At 48.1% G+C, this 20,691-nt stretch overlaps 1 protein-coding gene across 2 annotated transcripts in view; it reads right to left on the bottom strand.

Moving 5' to 3' along the window:
• Positions 1 to 3,184: 3,184 nt before the first annotated feature.
• The window catches only part of THOC5 (THO complex subunit 5), a gene marked incomplete at its 5' end in the record, with an annotated part of 29,246 nt that continues 11,739 nt past the window's right edge, over positions 3,185 to 20,691 (bottom strand). Inside the window, 13 exons of one of the 2 annotated variants that reach the window (XM_079941746.1) lie at positions 3,185 to 3,423; positions 6,196 to 6,386; positions 7,059 to 7,174; positions 9,335 to 9,422; positions 9,567 to 9,670; positions 11,712 to 11,826; positions 12,342 to 12,438; positions 13,011 to 13,112; positions 16,739 to 16,851; positions 17,685 to 17,821; positions 18,474 to 18,573; positions 18,802 to 18,842; positions 19,510 to 19,587. In XM_079941746.1, the coding sequence (XP_079797872.1) occupies positions 3,360 to 3,423; positions 6,196 to 6,386; positions 7,059 to 7,174; positions 9,335 to 9,422; positions 9,567 to 9,670; positions 11,712 to 11,826; positions 12,342 to 12,438; positions 13,011 to 13,112; positions 16,739 to 16,851; positions 17,685 to 17,821; positions 18,474 to 18,573; positions 18,802 to 18,842; positions 19,510 to 19,587 (1,346 nt within the window). In that variant the 3' untranslated portion in view covers positions 3,185 to 3,359. The remainder of the gene's footprint in view (positions 3,424 to 6,195; positions 6,387 to 7,058; positions 7,175 to 9,334; positions 9,423 to 9,566; positions 9,671 to 11,711; positions 11,827 to 12,341; positions 12,439 to 13,010; positions 13,113 to 16,738; positions 16,852 to 17,684; positions 17,822 to 18,473; positions 18,574 to 18,801; positions 18,843 to 19,509; positions 19,588 to 20,691) is intronic. The other variant, XM_079941745.1, reaches the window with a different exon arrangement.

Below are 20,691 nucleotides of genomic sequence, written 5' to 3'. Positions count from 1 at the left end.
AGCCTGGGAACACTCCAGCAGGGGAAAGGGCATCAGGAAGGTAAGGCCTTCCTCACTCAGGAGGCCTCTTCTCCAGGCGGAAACCTGGAGGCAGAGACAAGAATCGCTCCCCTTTACTGAGTAGTGCTTGGTGTTGGACACGGTCCTGAGTTGATTCTTAATTCCCACAACCTCCCTGGGAGGAAGGTTGACTGTCACCTCTAGTTGCAGATGAGGACCCCCTGAGGCTTCGAGTGATTCATGCAATCTGCCCAGGGTACACAGCTGCTCAGGGGTGGGACAGGATCCAGCTGGTAGGTCTGACACCAGGCTGTAACTCTTGACCACCACAGTACTCTTGGTGTACTTGTGTTGCTGAAATGAATAAATGGCCCAGAAGGAGCACCAGCCTGAAGCTACGTTGAGCCTGAAGCTACTCTTGTGGAAAGGAAAGCCTTGGAGGCAGACAGACCTCGCTGGGCTTGCATCCTGGGTGGGCAGCTCAAGAACCCTGTGAGCAATGGACAAGTCATTTAACCCTCTGAGTCTCAGTTTCCTCATCTGTAGACATGAAGGGAATGTGTACCCTTGGCAGCCTGCAGTAATTAAATAGGACAGTGAATGTAAAATCATGACTAGCACAGGGCCTGACCCAAAGTCGATGCTTGACATCTGAGCTCAACAGAGAGGCTGCTGAACACCATGGAAAGGCCAGAGTTGGGGCTAGCTACAGAGACAGGGAGAAAGTTCCTTTGGAAGCCTGGCAGCTCTGCTCCATCCCATGGATAGGGCTTTTAGCTTTGTTTCCCCAGAGTGATCATCAGGAATGCCCTTAAAATAAAAGGGGTCTTTGGATTTACTTGCAGAGAAAACAATTAGGGGAGGGCAAGCTTGGAAAAAGGGAGAGACTAGGAGACACAGAGAAATCAAAAATATGGGTAGTAGCTTTAAAAAGGCAAGGAACCTGGGCTGAGTCCCAGGTGTGGGAGGATGACAGAAGGGGGCTGCCATCTGGGATGTGCCCCAGTCAAGGCCAAGGCCAAGGCTGAAGAGGAAGCTTTGAGGTCCTCCCAAGCCAGGCCCCTTCCCCCTAAACTGCCCACTGGTGACACAAAAGGCTCAGTTCAGTAACTCAAAGGGGCTGGATTGTCTTGGGCTTCTCACTAGTTTTAAAACCTTACTCCTTAAGGCCAAAGGATTCTTTTGTTCAGCTTGTTCCTTTCAAGAGGGAAAATCTCTTCTGGAGGGTGACAGGCCCTGATATCCTCTGCCCAGGAAGCAGAGCCTCCTCCCAGCCCTCACAAGCTGTCTTTGCAACCTTGTCCCAGCTCTCGGAGACGGGCTTGTGTGCTGAGTCAGTTTGGCCGCCTTCCAGCCAAGAAGACAGTGAAGGCTGCAATGCAGGGGCCATTAAAGGAACTATTTTTAGGCTCCATTTCAATCTTATTCAGCACAGGCTGTGAGATGCTAGGCTTGAAAGTGGCCAGACCAAGGAGATGCTGGCGGAGACAGAGTCCCAGGCAAGTAGGTCAGGGAAAAGACAAAGAAATCTCACTATGGGAGAGAAAGAAGCTCCCAGAGGTTCATGTTGCTGTCCAAGGTGCAGGAGACAGACGAGGGGAGCTTATCAGAGAATCAGCCCTCCTGCATTACCTGAGGAGTCACCAAGAAAAATGAGGAAAGTACAGCGACTTCCAAAAAGAGACTAGGGCAACATGCACCTGGGGAGCTCATTAAAAATATACCTCCCTGGCTCATCTTAGTTATCTGAGTCCAAATATTACAGTGGGGATGTGTGTTTCCAACCTACTCCCAGGGTAGGTGACTCTCACACACAATGAAGTTCAAGGACCTGAGGGCTGGAGAGTATCTAGGTCTAGAATTCAAAGGAATGATCCAGACTGAGGGGAAGGAAAGGCACAGGTGGTGGTGGTTATTTAACAACCCCCAGAGGTGCCATTCTCCTTTCCTCACTGGTCTCAGGCTTCCACCTATAAAGTGCAGGGTCCTGGCAGGACTAGGAGTCTCTTAGTTCATTGTCAGATGTTTATAACAGCCACCAATCAGGAGAATTTGGCCATCAGAGACAGTGGAAAGAGTGAGGGGAAGGGGGAAAAAGAGCTTTTGCTTTTTGTGCTATGCGACTTTGGCTTCCCCGGCCACCTGCTAACAGCAGTGACTTAGCATAACAAATACCAAGATAATGAGGACCTGCCAAAGCAAGGTGAATTGTTCTCACTCTGCTTTTCTTGGCCACCTAGGGAAAGCCTATCCACACATGCTCTTTCACATTGTGCCTTGGCTCCCACCTGCCCATGCAGACTGCAAAGCCACCCCTTCTTCCCTAAGGAGACACAAAGGCCACATGGTCAGGTGACACTTTAATAGGCTAGAAATAGAAAACCTGTCTTTGGAGACTATCAAGAGCCACATGCTTTACATGTACCTGTCCAGTTTTCCCAGCACCACTTATTGAAGAGGCTGTCCTTTCTCCACTGTACATTCTTGCCCCTTTATCAAAGATAAGGTGACCATATGTGTGTGGGTTTATCTCTGGGCTTTCTATCCTGTTCCATTGATCTTTGTTTTTGTGCCAGTACCATACTGTCTTGATTACTGTAGCTTTGTAGTATAGTCTGAAGTCAGGAAGCCTGATTCCTCCAGCTCCGTTTTTCGTTCTCAAGATTGCTTTGGCTATTTGGGGTCTTTTGTGTTTCCATACAAATTGTGAAATTTTTTGTTCTAGTTCTCTGAAAAATGCCAGTGGTAGTTTGATAGGGATTGCATTGAATCTGTAGATTGCTTTGGGTAGTAGAGTCATTTTCACAATGTTGGTTCTTCCAATCCAAGAACATGGTATATCTCTCCATCTATTTGTATCACCTTTAATTTCTTTCATTAGTGTCTTATAATTTTCTGCATACAGGTCTTTTGTCTCCTTAGGTAGGTTTATTCCTAGATATTTTATTCTTTTTGTTGCAATGGTAAATGGGAGTGTTTTCTTGATTTCACTTTCAGATTTTTCATCATTAGTGTATAGGAATGCAGGAGATTTCTGTGCATTAATTTTGTATCCTACCAAACGTAAGATAGATAACTAGTGGGAAGCAGCCGCATAATAGCACAGGGAGATCCGCTCGGTGCTTTGTGACCGCCTGGAGGGGTGGGAGGGAGGGAGACGCAAGAGGGAAGAGATATGGGAACATATGTATATTTATAACTGATTCACTTTATTATAAAGCAGAACCTAACACACCATTGTAAAGCAATTATACTCCAATAAAGATGTAAAAAAAAAAAAAAGAGCCACATGTGCGCCAGAGCAGAAAGCAGAGGCGCAGCAGTTGGGTCTGGGGGGAAACAACAGGCTGAGTGGGAGGTCAGCGATGGCTGAAGAATCCTTGAGGATGGTTATATTTAAATGGCTTCATCCTGCTGGGGCCCCTAGAGAAACAGGAGAAGGGAGAATAGTGTTAATACTATACCCTTTGGACTGATAAAATAAATTACAATTCATCCACACTAATAGGAACTACTATTAGCTGTTAAGGAAAAAAAAAAAAGGAATGTTGTAAGAAAAGCAGACTGCAGAACAATATGAAAGGTGTGATGCACTTCTGAAAAAATGTCTTTATGTGCCTGCAAAGGCATGAACACAAACCTGGAAGGGCCCTCACTGACGATGTGCACTTTGGGGGACAGGGCCTGGGCACCCTCACTTTTTAGTGTTTTTACCAAACTGCTCACTGTTGTTTGTTATATTTAACAACAAACATGTTTTATTTCTATGATTAAAGAAAAACCATAAAATCCTCCTTTGCAGGGAGATTCCCATGCAGGTAGGAGTCTGGGTGTGAAAAGAATCTGTACAAAGTTCCTGCCAAGAGCCACGTGCTTTATACTCATTACTTCTCAGACGCTATTTCTATCATTTTATAGATTTTAAAGATGAAGAAACAGGCTTAGGGACGTAAGCAGCACAGCACAAATTCAAAACCAGGTCTGATGCCAAAGCCTGCTGGCCACAGGCAGGCTGACAATCACAGCCAAAGCCTGGACCCTGAGAAGCTTAGGTGCTTCAGCTCCAATCCTGAGCCCCCCAAGCAAAACTTCACACAGGGTTCTTTTCCATACAACTCCACAGTGAATGGCATCCAGCTAAAGGGCCTCTCGTTTATCTGCCTATGACTGACATTCAATGGTAACCAGGAGGTGACACCTTGGATCTTGGTCTGAGGGAGGGTGAGAGGCAGTGTGTGGTATGTGTGTGTGTAGGGGTGTGCAATCACTTACTTAAGGGAGGGCTTACTCTGCCTGCACTGTGCTTGGCACTTTGCATGCTCTGCCTGGTTTAATTTCATCCTCCCAACAACACCTGAAGTGGATGCCATTTTAGGGATGAGGAATCTGAATCTCAGAGGGGTTAAGTACAGACCCCAATCACATAGGCTGGAGCTGCAATTTGAACCTAGGCCTTTCTGGCCCCAAAGGCTTTGCTCTTTTTTTTTCGACCGTGCCGCACTGCATGTGGGATCTTAGTTCCCTGACCAGGGATCGAACCCGAGCCCCCTGCGTTGGAAGCACGGACTCTTAACCACTGGACCACCAGGTCAAGTCCCCCAAAGCCTCTGCTCCTAGCCATGACGTCATGTACCTCCCCAACATCAGAAGGGTGCAGTCATCCAGGTAAGTCTAGGCATACAGCTGATGGAGACCCCATAGCCTGAAGGTACCCAGCCACAGGCAGAGCCAGACCTTGCGTTTCCTGCGGCCCAGGCCAGCCCTTTGCAGCCCAGCCCCTTGGCCTGATCCCAGTGGTCAGCTGAATTCCACGCCAAGAACCTCACATCCCACATCTCATCAGTCATGGAATTAACTGGATCTGAGTAGCCAAAGGAGCACCTTCCCAGAATGTCCTGCCAGAGGAGCTCAGCCTGGGAGACATACCAACCACTTCAGAAAATGGGTCCTTCGGGAACCATTAGATAACAGAATATAAACACTGGCTGTGTGAGAACTCCCACCCTGGAAATGTGCTACAGCAGGCTGGGAGCGGGGGTAAGAGCTGAGTTCTCACGCAGACACACCAAGGAAAGCAAGTCCTAGAAGGCACCAACATCTAGCCGCCAGCTCTGCCTGTCAGCAGCCACTCCAGGGCTGCAGCTGGTTATTATCAGCTAGCATGACAAACCAGGCCAGGTGGAGGTGCCAGACGGAGGTGGGAGGATGCTGGGACAGCTTCCAGGAGCTGAAGCTGGCTGTGTGAGAAGAAGGTAAGGGGCAGGTAAGGCACCTTTTAGACTGACAGAGAACAAAGGGATGTCCTGATTAGATACAGATGCTAGCCCTTCGCAGACATCATTCCTCCCCAACCCCTTGCCCAAAAGGGAAGGGATGCCTGAGCAGTGTGGACTCTATAGAGTTCTGAAACTGGCTCTAAGAACGCTAGTTAAGGAATGAAAGGGAAAGAAAGGACCCAACATCAAGGAGAAAGGAAAAGCAGCTAGCAGTGCCGTGCATGTAGACACGCTAAATACCAAGCTGTCAGGGCCTGCTGGCATTTTCTGAGCCTCCGCCTGTGCCAGGATCCATTCTGGAAGCTTTACATGAACTCTCTCTACTTCATCATGAGTTACAAAGTAACACCTTTGGGAAAGGTTCAGAGCTGAGCTGAAGTGACTCTTCCAAAGTCACACAGCTGGTGAGCAGGAAAGCAGAGATCTGCACTTGTGTTTGTGTTACTTCAAAGCTAGTTCCTTCTGTGACGCCTGACTGCCTATAGCTGCGATCCCCCGAGATGTTTGAGTACCTTAGGAAGTATAGCAGACTCTGGGGACTGGTGGAATGCATAGAGTTTAAAAAGTTCATTTGGACCATGAAAAGCAAACCTACTGTTTTCCACAGAAAGTAGAGAAAGGAAAGTTCAGTCAAATCCTCTTGCTCACTTGGCGTGTGACCCACCTCTGGGGGGTGTGCATGATGAACAACTGGACCAGGCTGGTAGGATGGGGGCTACAGGGAAAGTTTTAGGAATAAGGGAGCAAGCTCTCCCCAGGAAATCTGGCAGCAGGATTTTAATTTCCACAGTGAATGGAGACTAGTGCACCGGGAAACGTGCGTGCCTTCCATGCCAGGCTCACCTCTGCCCCAGGTCCCTGTGAGAGGCAGGGCTGGAGGTCCCTGGACCCGGCACCCCCACCCCTCCCCTCACCTCACCTGAAAAGCCGCAGACACATTTTCTCCTGGGGAAATTCCTTGGGCCCCTCCACGCTGTCGTCGTGGCTCTCCGTCTCCAGGTAGACATCCAGCAGCACGCACAGGCGCTGCAGCTGGTTCGTCAAGAGCTGGTGGCCGGGCCAGGGGCCACACAGCTCCTTGTAGCACACATTGACTTCACTCTCCATGGCCTATGGGTGGGAAAACCAGAAACTAAGCACCACTTTCAGGCCAGCTGGGTCTGATGGTTTCACAAGAACTGCACCCAGGCCTCCGCAGGAGCTGGGCCTCTGCAGATCAAGCCGGACCGACTTGTCCCGAGGCTCCCTCTCCTCAAGACAATGGGGTCTTCCTGATCCTGACTCGGAACTTTCCCTGCCTTGCACATCCACAGACAGAGACGAAGATGTGTAGAAGATGAATCTCAAGATGAGATCCAAATCAGGTGTTAGGGTTAAAAACGTGCTCCATGACTACTGAATCAAATCCACAGGTATAACAATAATTAACAGGTGCAATGATCTCGGACATCATCTCATTCCAGCACTTTCTGTGCATCTGAGTTTATTCTCATTTCCACAGAAGCCCAAACAACAACCTTTCAGAGCAGGTATTTATATTACCCCTATTTCATAAATAGGGTGAACCTGTGGACCCCAAGCTAGATAAGGGGTTGGGATGGGTCTGAGCTCTTTCTGCTACTATGTCATGCACCCTCCAGCAAACTCTACAAATCCCGGCAGACCCCTCTGCCCCGGGAATTGTGCCAGTGCCCAAGCCCTCAGCTGCGGCAGGTTCGGCCACTGCCCACCTCCCCAAGAAGGTTCTCCCTGCTCCTCCCACCACCCCCAGCAGGTCCTTACCCGAATATTGTCGTCGTTGTTGTTGGTTTTCTCCCCTTTCCAGTTCAGACAGAGCTGGAAAATGGGTGGGATGGAGGAGTAGCCGGGGTTCAGCACCACGGCAGCCTGGAGCTTAGCTGGGAAGGGATGGGAAAGGAGGAAAACTCAGTTCTGAGACCTGGCTTGTTAGCCGAGGCATGCTCCCCGCTGGACCCCTGAGGGGACACGAGCCACGACACCCCTCTGTGTCTCACATTAATCCAAGTGCTCAAAGCACATTCTGGTACTGACTTTTACTTTTGTTCTAGAATCTCCCAAGTGGAACTGCCAGGTTGCAGAAAGTGAGGTCCTGTGACTCTGGTCCCTCCAAGGACACAGAGCTGTGTGGACTCCCCAGAGTCTGGTCCACAATGAGTTTGCCCAAGAGTTCTATTTACTCCTTTGGCAGAAGTTTGTTTTCATTGGCATTTATTTGCCAGCAAGTTAAGGATTTTCCCATGTGAAGGTTTCCTGTTTTTCCTTTTCAACAATATTGGGTATTAACTGTTACATTAATCAAATATATTTTTTCTATTCTGTTCTTTATCTTTATCTATTTTGTTATGTGCAGCTTTTTCACAGCTAACATTTAATGACTACCTACTGTTTTCCAAGCATTGTGCTAAGCCCTTTGCACACATTTTATTTCATCCTAATAACGATTCTGAGGTAGGTACCATTATTATCATCCCATTTTACATATTAAAAAACTGAGGCTCTGACAGAAACTTCCTTAAGATCATCAAGCAGCTGCAAAGCAGCAATGCTGAGTTTAATCAGAACTACCTGATGCCAAAGCTGTGTTCATAATCATTAAATGAAATATTTGCATTTTTTAACTTTTTCATTTTTTCTCTGGTGATAGCCTTTGCCTTTTTCAATAGGATGACATTTATCCTCTCCATCAATGGGCTAGGCATTTAGCCACTCCTTTTCATTATTTATGGAGGAAAAAAGGAACTCTCTGACCCACCAGTAATTCAAATAAATAAGAGAACAAGAGAGTGTAGGTTAAAACAATTCTTCCCTGACAGTCACAACAACATTTATTAAAAAGTGACACTTTCCTGTTGTTTCTGCCGTAACAGTTTGCACATATTTCGGGGTTTATCTCTATTCACTAATTTTTGGTTTTTAACCCATACCATGTAACTGTTGTCCACTTATTCATTTAAATTTCACTCTTAATTTTTCAAATTCTATAATGCATCTAATGAAAATTTAAATGATCACATTCATTCCATGTACGAATCTAGAATACTTATCATCTTTCCAAGCTTTCTTCCGCTCAACCAGGAAGCAGAAATGATGTCCTCCAATGACCTCCCACCCTTGGGGCTTTGTAAATTTACTGGATGCATATTTTGTGCCCTTTCAAAATAGCACTCTGTTGTTTAGGGATGAGGTTAAAGTATTTTTTAAAAGGGGAGAGGATGGAAAGCAAATGCAAAATTCCAAATAGCAGTCACCTATCGTCAGGGTGAGAATGAAGTGGGATCAAGGAGCCTCAACTGTATCTGAAATTATTTAATTTCCTCAGAATATTTCTAAAAACATGCAAAGAAAAAAAAAGGAGAAGGGAAGAAATAGAGACAATTGAACATCAAAGAGTGCAAGCTTTCCTGACATGTCTCGTACTGTCTTGGAACTACAGACAACTTCCTCCGCCCGGTGGCCTCAGCACTGAGCCCCTGGGGTGGGATCCTGCAGGCTGTGCCAGACCTGCCAAGGCTGGGGCCGGATGACAGCACCACAGGCAGCATCAGGGTGGCTCCAGCAGGAAACCCTGGCCGATCAGATGCCAGGACAGCTGTGAGGAATCACAGCTCTCGATGCCTCCCAAGTGAGTGCAGGGACTGCAGAGGGAGGAGGGTCCTGCACTTCACATCCTGAGAGTGACAGCCCTTCCCTGAAGAGGGGGACGAGCAAGCATCTGATTCTAAAATGTAATGAAACAAAGGGGCTAAGAGCTCAGGCTCAGAGGTCAGACTGGGTTTGTAACTAAGCCCTACTTTCCTCATCTACAAAGCAGGAATATCACCAGCCCCAGGACTGTCCTAAGGATTAGCTGATAAACCACGGACATGACTGTTGCAGAACAAGTCCTGGCTGAATGCTGCCTCTCACAACTATGACTGTTTGCTAAGTCCCCACTACAGGATTCCAGGATCTTTCGCTTCCTTTGGGCAACTCCCAGGAGTGTTTTATTCTCAGCGGCTCCCCTTGCCTAGAGCAACTGTGATCAGCAGAGCAATTACCTGTGCCCCTTTCCACGAGTGCCATATAGTAGAGATTGGTGTCCCCAGCCAGTCCCGCCTCCATGATGTCTTTGGTAAAATGCAGTTCCTAGAAGTCACCAAGGACAAGGGGTGAACTGCTGGCTCCTCTAGTCAAATCACCTGCTCTTCTGGTGGAGGAGCAGGAGCTGAAAGGTGACGTGGGCCTGCAGTCCCCAGGACAGCAACAGTGGCCTGTCACCCCTCCACCTACCGTATAATCCTCATGGGGAATCGTCACCCACTTCACCAGGCGAGAGACAACCTTTGCAGGGAAGAGGTACTGGCAGTCACTGGTAACTGGCACAATGCCGTGTTCTAAAAGAGAGCAGGACAGGTGGTGTCACAGGTAGAAATCAGCTGGGTAACTAGCTGTGTAACTAGCATCTTCTGTAGGGCTCAGATGGCCCTGCCAACTGTCCAGGTACACTCGGTACTCAGGTGCCCAGGTCAACATGTGCCAGAAACGAAGGCACACCAACCTGACCTTTACCCAGTGCTTGTGCTTGAGGCCGGACCCAGCACCAGCATTCACAGCACTTTATCCTTAATGCAAATGATGGCCTGCCAAACAAAAAAACCCCCTGCAGCCAGAAACAGAGATGTACGGTGTCTCTGCAGCAGTGACTGTTAATTAGACCAAATAGCCAAGAGGGCTGTTCTCAGAGCTGACCTTGATGGAGAAAGGACTGAAGTGTTCTGTGTTGGTTCCTCTAAGGGAAAAGAGCAGGAGGACTGCTCCAGGGTGAATTCCTGCTGGCGTTTCAATAAGCAAACGTGCCAACATGGTAAACGCTGTCCAGGATGACAATCACCCAACCCTGGGACAAAACAAACTAAGCAATGCTGATGGGGAGCAAGTAATGCTGCCCTGGAGAAAATAGGGTCCACGTGAGGCCTCCAGACGGGTCCTGGGAACTCAAAGCCTTTCCTGACAGTGGCTCTTTTAGATCAGAAAGATCTTAACCCTCACTCCTTACAAGTCCCTTGTACATGGTAGGCTCTTACAAGTATTTACAGAATGAACAAATGAAAAGCCCCACATGGCCATCATCTTGGTCAAGGGCTCATCAGAATAACCTGGGACCTTATGGAAAACACAGGGGCTCAGCCCCACCCTGGAGGATGTCAGCTCAGGTGTCAGGGGAGGGATGAGGCGTGGATCCCTGGACAGCTGTATTCAAGTAAGCTGAGCGTAAGCTCCACAAAAGCAGGGCTCTGTCTTGTGCTCATGGCTCTTCTCCCAGCACTATTCTGGCTGCCTGGAATGAATTAGGTTCCTATTAAAACGCACATCAGGACTTCCCTGGTGGCACGGTGTTTAAGAATCCGCCTGCTGGGGCTTCCCTGGTGGTGCAGTGGTTGAGAATCCGCCTACCAGTGCAGGGGACATGGGTTCGAGCCCTGGTCTGGGAAGATCTCACATGCCGCGGAGCAACTAAGCCTGTGCACCACAACTACTGAGCCTGTGATCTAGAGCCCGCGAGCCACAACTACTGAGCTCGTGTGCCACAACTACTGAAGCCCGCATGCCTAGAGCCTGTGCTCCACAAGAGAAGGCACCGCAATGAGAAGCCTGCACACCGCAACAAAAGAGTAGCCCCTGCTCGCTGCAACGAGAGAAAGCCCGCGCGTGGCAACAAAGACCCAATGCAGCAAAAAATAACAAATAAATAAATAAAATAAAATAAATTTATATATATAAAAAAAAGAATCTGCCTGCCAATGCAGAGGACACGGGTTCGATCCCTAGTCTAGGAAGATCCCACATGCTGCAGAGGAACGAAGCCCGTGTGCCACAACTATTGAGCCTGTGCTCTAGAGTCCGCGAGCCACAACTACTGAAGCCTGTGAGCCACAACTACTGAAGCCTGCGTGCCTAGAGCCCGTGCTCTGCAACAAGAGAAGCCACTGCAATGAGAAGTCCGTGCACCCCAACGAAGAGTAGCTTCCGCTTGCCACAACTAGAGAAAGCCTGCACATAGCAACGAAGACCCAACACAGACCAAAATAAATAAATAATTAAAAATATATTTTTTTAAAATAAATAAAACGCACATCAAAGTCTGACGTGCACTGACCTAGCATGATGCTCCTGACCAATCTGCTAACCTGGGCCCCCAAAAGGCTTTGGGCTGAGACAGCCCTGGTGGCCCTGAGGAGAGCTCAGACCTCTGCTTGGCAGCCTACAGCTCTCCCCAGTGGCCCAGCTAACACCTCTGCTCAACAAGAGCCAGAAAGCCAGCCCGTTTTGATTTGTCATCAGGATTCAAGAAATCTGAGTGCAGGGCTCCGTTGTCTTTGTCCCTGTGTTGTCTGAGTGGCTCTCAGGTCACAGCCCTAACTAGCACCAGCTTACCCAGGGAGGCAAACTGCTTGTGGAGGGCCAAGCGGGACTGCACCCTGGTCTTCAGCAGTTTCATGGTGGTCTCCATGTGGCTGGCGCTCAGAGAGTGGTCAGTGATCACAGTGTGCTGTGGAGGACAGCGAGTGGCACACATGTTAGTAGCTCCCCATCCCTTCCTCCAGGCACCCCTCTCTCCTAGGACCTGCCTGCCTGTGGCAACCTGGACTACCCACGTCCTGAGATGCCTTCTGGGGACAGCAGGGTTTCCCTACTGTGACAGGCCAGAGGCTGAGTCCCAACAGGAACGATACAAGGTGCTGAGATCTTAAGAGGTCCCCTAGGGTTCATTTCTGGCACCTTCGTACATAAGACCAAGGGGTAGCAGCGCCTGGAGCTGCACTGCACGCAGGGCAAGGATCCAAGTTACTTTGACCTAGAGGGCTAACAGGCTCATGGCAAAGGCAAAAGGTACCTAAACACTTGTAGGCCTTGGACATTTTAGTATCCTGAGTGGAGGGAAGATAGATCATAGCCCAGAGGGATAGCATTCTGCTAGTTCAAAGTCCCAAAGCCCTTCTGGAGTCTGTATGGGACAAGAGGAATAGAGGTCCTCAGCCGAGGGGACCGGATCAGTAGACACACCTGGGGCTGCTCTTTGGGGAAGTGGAGGCCACCCATCTTCTGCACCCACAAATAGGGATGCCCTAAGTCAAGTACGTAGTCCCTCAAAGTCAGGATGCTGCAGATAAGAACACAGAATGAAATGATTCTATAAGTCATTTCTGCAGTGGTCCCCGGATATATCCCTCCTCCCACCTTCTCATCCCCCCAAAACAGAACGGTCCCACAGGCTCAGCTGCACCCACGGCCAGGCTGCCAGCAAAGCCTCTTAACTTCATCAGTTCCCTACTGTGAATTTCATCTCTCCTAGTCACTTTTCTCTTTTTCCCTTGGCAGCCTTCAACTCATTAGCAAATATCAATAAAAAGGCAGTACACTTGATCTCTTCATCAGTCCACCAATTTATAAAATATTTTTTAAACTTTAATCCTCAGAGAATTAAAATGTTAAATACATCTATTATCACGTTCCCAGAGTTTTGATCCTTCCACCCTTCCCCACCCTCCATGGCCTCATAAGCAGGAAAAGGCATGTGTTCCCTTCTCTGGACAGAGCACTCCCTCTTGCCCAGCCGCCTCCCCTGTCCCCTGGGAGGCCTCTGGCCCTAACAGGTCTCCAGCTTTGGGTTTGAGCCACAGGAGAAACTCAGAAGCAGAGAGGCTGGGAGAGGAGGAAATGCTGCTGACTCACCCAACTTTATCAAACTGATACTGATTGGCTGGATTTGGAGTTTTCTTTCCATGATCCCCAGGATACAAACAGCTCAGTACTGAGTCAGGAGACAGCAAGTCACTGGAAGAGGAAAAAGACTGCAGTGAGAACGCCGGCCAACCCATTGCTTCCACGCAGACGTGGGCATTTGGCGGTGGTAACGCCCCCTCTCACTGATGATCAAAGCCAGACCCTTTACATGCCTGAGGTCATCAGATAGTCATAACCCTATGAGGTAGGGAGTATCATCATTTCCATTCTACAGAGGAGAAGATCAAGGCTTTAAAAGATATGGCTTGTCCAAGATCACACTGCTATTAAGTGCTGGAGCCAGGATTTACTCTATTCCATCAAAGACAGTAATACTCTTAACCACCAATTTTTTAAGAAACCTATCCCTTCAAGAGTTACATGGTGACCAGAGCCTTTTCCTCAGGGGAGCAAAGCCCTGTGACACAATAGGAATAATCAGAATTTTCATAGGAGCAAAACAGATCCTTTCTACCCCAGAGAGATCCAGTGTGAAGCTTTGATATTGTGCTTATCTCACTTTTTACCAAATCTCATGCTATCACAGAAATAGGTCCCCTTTAAAATTCCCAGAAAAAGATATATCACATAGACTGGAGACAAGGTGACCTAGTGCTGTAAGCAGAGAGACACGGTGATGCCACAGCCACCTACTCACAATGGTTAAACATGTAATTAAACGTGACAATCAGAGAAGAGATGGGGAGAGAATGGAGTAATTTGATCGCAAAGGTCAACGAGGCCCATTCTTTCCCTTCACCAAAGGGAGTTCCCCTTCGCCTTCCAGGGACAGCGTCAGGAGTGACTCAGGCGGAAACTGCTGCTCTGAGCCAGCAGGCCTCCAGGAACTTAGCACCGGGAGGGTGGCAGCTTCTGGCTCTGCCCTGCTCTCTCTCCTGACAGTGTCTCCCTGCACCACCATGACCCCCAAGGGTCTCTGTCCCCTTCGCTGCTTCACACAGAGAACCGGCTAGAAAATGAATAATTGTCAGTCTTTTAGCCAATGTTTAGTGACTGCTACTAATATACAGAATCAGCCAAAATGAAACAGAACAGCTAAAAATGCACAAGATTAGGATTTTAAATTGATGAAACCTGATGGAAGAATCAAATCTTCTCGACAAAATTTCCATCTGCAATATGTGGCTCAGGACAACTGAATTTGGTAAAAATAATGGCCATTAAAGAGAAGGCTATATACTCATAAAAATATGACTATTCAAAACACTATTCAATTACTCAAGTCTTTGTTATAAAGTTTTAAAAAAAGAGATTTTTAAAATCTTCGTAAAGTGGAAATGGAAAATAATTTAAAATAATTCAATGCCTTAATGAAAAACTGATTAATGAATTAAAGTGGCCTAATGGAGATCATTCTGGAAAACAATTTCTTGAGGAAAATTCAGCAAGGTTCATATAATTCTGAATAAAATGTTTATAATAAAAACATGAATTTCCTAATGAATTAAGAGATCCTGGCATCAGTCGTCAATGTTGCTAACATCTCAAAAATAGAGACAGCCTGTGCCTCCTGATAAAATCATGCAACATCTCTGACACAGTGCTGCACACCCACCTCCCCCGCTAAAAATGGAATCTGATCAGGTCTCTAACTCTACCTACAATTTACAGGAAATACAGGGGGAGGGAGTAACACGTTCAATTGTACCGCAGGGATGCAATCATCAAAATGCAGCCTGGGGGAAACCTACAGAGCAAACAACCTACTTTCCTCAACAAATAAAAGATGGCAGGACATTCAGATGGGAAGACACCTGAAAGAAGCTTCATCCAACTGCAACACATGGATCTTAAAAAGATCCAGATTCAAAACCCAAACTGTAAGAACAAAACTAACAAAGAACACTTATAGGGAAATCTGAACTCTGACTAGATAATTGATATTAAGGAATTAGTGTCATACTGTGATTAAATTGAAATTTTTAAAAAGTATCCCTGTTTTAGTTGATAAATAAATAAAACCACACACCATGGTGTCTCCATGGGGCAAAAGCAGCCTTGAGCAAAGGCCTCTAGGCTGCGAGTCTGAAGTCTAGGCCCAGCACTTCCATAATTGGACATATGCCCCTGAACTCAGTTTCTCCATCTGTAAAATAGGGGGATGAGCTAGACAACACCTGAAGGCCCTTAAAGAGCTAATCCTGGCTTCAGGGTGGTGTTTCCTTTTGGGTTTCCTCCCCTTTGGGGACCAGGGCAATGACAGTAGTGTAGTACCATGGTACACAGGCCCAGCTGGCTTTGAATCATCACTCTCCATGCACTACCTGTGACCCTGGGGCAGCCTCTTAACTCTGCAGAGCCTCAGTTTCTTCACCTTGTAGAGCTACTGTGAGAGTTAAATCTGATGATGACAAACAGCTGTCATTTACCAAGCATTTCAGCTATGCTAAGCATTTTACCTGACTCACACAGGCACCCTGGGAGGGGATCTAATTAATGACCGGAGTGAGGAAACAGACTCAGAGGTCAGGTAATCTGGCTAAAGGTGCACACACAGCTGTGAGGGGAGACCCGGCACTCGCAGAGCTCGTAGCCAGTGTGCAGTCCTGCCCCTATCACGGTATGTGCAGTGCCCCGCAGGGGAGTGGGCTTCAGTGCACACTGGGGCCAGCCTGCAGCCCCGTGACTTAGCAGACAGGACATCTGAGAAGTGAGCAGGCAGAACGATCACGACAAAGAGCTCCACTGTGGCCAGGGCCATCATGGGGCCCTCGAGCTGCTCACTGGACCAGCACTGCAACTGGGTTCTCCGAAGAAGCCAGCCCTAGGCTCCCTCTGCTGGGGTGAGGTGGGAACAAGGTCAACTCCATCCAGAGTGCTCGGGGTGGTCCAGCAACACTCTCAAGCACAGGGACCAAGGATGCAGCCTGAAGGGGGTGTGGACTCTAAGTGCAGGGTTGAAAACCCAGGGGAAACGCCACCATCAGGCAGGCCTGGGAAGAGTTCCATCCCACCAGACCCACGTCTCCCTCACTGATCTTTCTACACCTGACGTGAGGACTCACTGGAAGCAGGTGGGGCAGGGTCGGGAGGTGTGCCAGGCCAGGTGAGCCTATTTCACCCCCAGGCCCTCTCGGTCCTCCTCCCTTCTTCCCACGCTGGCTGTGGAACAAGCAGCCACGGTCAGGGCCTTTCTGGGGATGCTCCACCTGTGGCTGCCACTATGTGCCTCTGCTCACCCTCCTCAAAACCCCCACAGGGACCCGCCAGTCTTCCTCCCACTGCCCAGGTAAGGACAACCTGGGATTGAGCTGAGCTGCAAAGTGAAATCCCAGCACCTTGGGACAGAAAGAGACAAGAAAAAGAGAGGCCTAAATTTGTCAACCTGGTAAGGTCTGCCAAATCTCACTTTCACATTCACACTCTTTCCACTGGTGTAAAAGGTGGTGCCCTGCCCACTCAATTTACAACAGGCTGTAGTCACTTCTAGCATCTGCTGTGTAGTGAGAGGACTTCACCAATTCAAGTCAGTGAGTGCTTTCCAAATACCTGTGATGTACCAGGACTTCGGGGCTGTGTGGACGTGACAACAGAAGCCAGTGTGGCCATGAACTCCACTCAGAGCCAGATGAGGGAGGATCCGAGAGGAGCCCAGCACCAAGGCTGCCACCACACCCCCCTCCCACGCCCCACCCCCCGCAGCACCTGTCCAATACCCTGCACTGATGGGGGTGATCAGTTCTGTGGCAGTTGTCACTTTGGCTTTTACCGTCATGATGTTGAGGTTCATGAGGTAGTAGAAAGTCAGGTGCAGTACACTGTCATCTGGAGGGGAGGAGGAAAAGAAGACATCATTTATGAGTTAAACACTAGAAGAGCGTCAACAGTATTATAGAAAGCAAAGTCAACAAGACTTTTAAGATCTTTCACTATAAAAACAACTTGATGGCAACTTAACATTGAGTAAAAAAAGTCTCTACAAATTCTTTGCTACTACTCTCTCCAAGAGGTGGAGCTTCATTTCCCTCCCTTGAGTGTGGACTGGACTTAGAGACTCTGCTTCTAACTAACACAACATGGAAAGGAAGCGATCAAGGGATCACCAAGTGATATGGGTTAACATCACTATTAACGAGACAAATTGATACCTCCGACCCCTGATAAGACGTGACGGTGAACACTGCCATCTGTGGTATTCCTTCCCCAAAACCCACAACCTCAGTCTAATCAGGAGAAAACAACAGACAAGCCCAAATTGAGAGCCTTTCTACATAATACATAAACCTCATCTCCCAAAGTGTCACGGTCATGAAAGACAAGCAAAGACTGGAGGAGACTAATAGGCATGACGACTAAATGCAATGTGAGATCCTGGATTGGATCCTGGAAGAGAAAAAGGACACTGGTGGAAAAACCAGGGGAATGTGAATAAGTTTGGTAGTTAATAGTACTGTACCAATGAAATTGACACTGATTTTGATTACTGTGGTTAAGAAAGATGTTGATATTGGGGTGAAGACCAGGTGTGAAATCTTTGTATCATCACTGAAACTCTTCTGAGTCTAAAATTATCTCAAAAATTTTTTTATAAAAAGGCAAAGAGAAGACAAGTGTGTAGAGTGTTTCCATTTATGTAAAAAATAAAAGGCGGGGCTTCCCTGGTGGCGCAGTGGTTGAGAGTCCGCCTGCCGATGCAGGGGACACCAGTTCGTGCCCCGGTCCGGGAAGATCCCACATGCCGTGGAGCGGCTGGGCCCGTGAGCCATGGCCGCTGAGCCTGCGCGTCCGGAGCCTGTGCTCTGCAACGGGAGATGCCACAACAGTGAGAGGCCCGCGTACCACCAAAAAAAATAAATAAATAAAAGGCGAAGGGGTTAAGTATAAACTTGTGTAAAAGCTTCTAAATGCATAGTTTATTTCTTGAAAATACATAGGAAACTGTCACAATGGTTGCCCTTGAAGGTAATGACCAGGACCAGGGTCTGGAAGTCTGGGGTGAGAAGGAAACTTACATCTGACTGCTAACTCTTATCCTGCTGGGATGCTTTACCATGTGCTCCTTTACCCATATGAAGCCAGTTTCAAAACCCACTGTCTCTGCAAAATACGAAGTTCTACTTATATTTATTAAATTAAGCAGGTTGGTCATATTACTCAAAGCCTGCATACTCTTGGCAACTTGTTCTGTGTATCTAACCTGTCAAGTTCAGAAAGAGGTGTGTAGTTCCATCAAGCATCCCTAATGTGTCTGATGTTTTTGCTATGTTTTCAAAGTTATGGCTTAGGAGGGGGAAAAAAATCAAACTCCATGAAGAACAACAAAGGAAAACAGAAATATGAAACCAGAATCTTTTCCTGGGTAAGGAGGCATCAGCTTGCTGGACCCCGCAGAGCGGCAGCTGGCTGCACTCCTAGGCGCTACGAGATCCCCCAGACCAAGGGGAGCCAGACCTTTGCACCTCAGGTCCAGCATGACGGACAGCGGGTGCCTCTTCAGCATCTCCTTGCGCTTGTCGTCCAGCTGAACTCCCAGTGTGGGTCGCCGGCGTTTCTGGACAAAGGAAAGGGTCGAGCCGGTAAGCACTGCTCATGGGAATCTCCCCCGTCCCCTTCTCCCTGCTGGCCAGGGCCTCACCACTGGGACCCGTGCTTCAGCTCTCCAGCTGCCAGGATCCCAGCTCCCTTTCTTTCAAACCTCTTTCTTCTGCTTCTAGGGAGGATGGCACCCGCCAACTAGTGGGCCCCTAGGGCAGCTGCTCGGCACTCCCCACACTCTCACCGTGGTCTGCTCCTCCTCAGCATCCGAGTCACTCTCGTCATCTGCAGCGACAGAGAGAAGGCAGCTCGAGGTGAGGGCTCCCAATTCTCCTGAGAGCACCTCAACCCAGGGCGCATAATAGGGCCCAGGCTTTTGTAAATGGGTTCCTTTAGAATAAATATTTGCTGCTTCTTATTCAGTATAGAAAACAGAGTGATGCAAGGAAAAGAAAAATGACTTATAATCCCATCACCCTTTTTTTTTTTTCAGTGATTTTTAACGTCATCCTATGGACCATAAGCTCCTCCATTGGTGGTGGTGGTGGCAGTAATAACAGTAGTATAAACAACAATAACAGAAGCTCATATAATTTGAGGGGTTACTGTGTGCTGAGGATGATGCTAAGGGTTCTGCATGCATGACCTCATTTAATCCACATAATAATTCTACATGAGGTATTACTATCTTGTTTTGACAGGAGAGTAAACTGAGGCTCCGAAACGTTAAAGAACTTCCCTAGGATCAGTGAGCTGGTGAGAGGCAGGCTGAAATCCAAAGGCAGTGCTTTTCCCTGTCTACCTCGAGCACTAAGACATTAAAGCTAAGCTCCCTGCCACACAGAACCAGTACGGCTAATTACCAAAGGACCAGCACTGGCCCTGGGTGGTGACCTGGCATTCCTGGAACCACCTACAGTAGACGTGGGGGAGGATCCTGACCACCACTTACCTTGGGAGTCCTCGGGAGGCTTGAACAGAGCCTTGGCCTCATCCACGCTGCCTTCAATCGCCACAGACAACGTCTTATCTAGGAGCAAGAAACAGCTTTCTGTGAAAGTTGCTGAGAGATGGAGCTAAGCTACACGACCAGGCCCGCCCTGGGGCTGCACTTCCTCTGCTTCTGTCACAGCTTCTTACTGACCGGGGCTGGAGGGCAAAAGTCCTTTCTCCAGATGAAGAGGAGCAAGGTGGGAAACCTAAGTTTCCCATCACTTTTTCCCATCATTTACTGAAAACAAGGAACCCAAAATGCAGATTCCTGGCCAAGCATCACCTGAGACTAGGGGTGAATGCCTCTCTTTTCAGGCTTACACCAAGGCACAGAAATCCAAATCGATGGCCTAAAGCCACACGGCACAATTCTACCAACTGTCTTAAAGGTTCTCATCCAGAACCTGTAACTGTCCACATTCTGGAAACGACAGCTCTCCCCTCAGTTCTTATTCTCTGTTCTGCACTACACCTAGCACCTGGCACCTGCCTGATACCACAACATTTAACTGGGAGGCAGCAGGACAGTGGGTAGGAACCTGGAACCTGCAGTCCAGTCCCGGCCTGAGTCTCTGCTCAACCAACTCCCAAACTTACAACCTGGAAAGTTATGTCACTGCTCTGAGCCTCAGTTTCTGCACCTATGAAACAGGGACTTGACAAATGGTGGCTGCCCAGTTGGGTTAGGAGGACTGAATTTTAATTATAAAATTACTTTTAAAAATTAATTTTCAATCCTCACAGCAATCCTATAGGAGCAATACTATTACTCTAGCCATTTACAGATGAGAAAATTAAGGCTCAAGGAAGTTAGATACAACAGCCAAGAGGTAAATAAGCTAGGATTCAAGACCAAGTCTATTCAACTTGAGCTTGGTATCTCAAACACAAAGCTAAGTGGCCTGCTCCCTGCACCAGGCCTGACACCTCAATGAGCAATGCCTGGGCCTGCCTCTGTGCAACTCCGTGGGTCCAGCGCTGAGAGATCAGATAGGCCATCACCCTTCCTCCTCCATTCAAAAGGGTATACAGAGACGCAGATAGTCACAGGAGCCTGAAAGGGTTTGTTCAAGTGCACAAAAAGGGATGACAAACTTCCCCCAAGTGGCGGGCCCTTGGGATATTCCTCAGTGGCTGACCA

Source organism: Stenella coeruleoalba, assembly GCF_951394435.1.
Source record: "Stenella coeruleoalba genome assembly, chromosome: 14".
NCBI lineage: Eukaryota > Metazoa > Chordata > Mammalia > Artiodactyla > Delphinidae > Stenella > Stenella coeruleoalba.
This window is presented reverse-complemented; position numbering and strand designations above follow the sequence as displayed.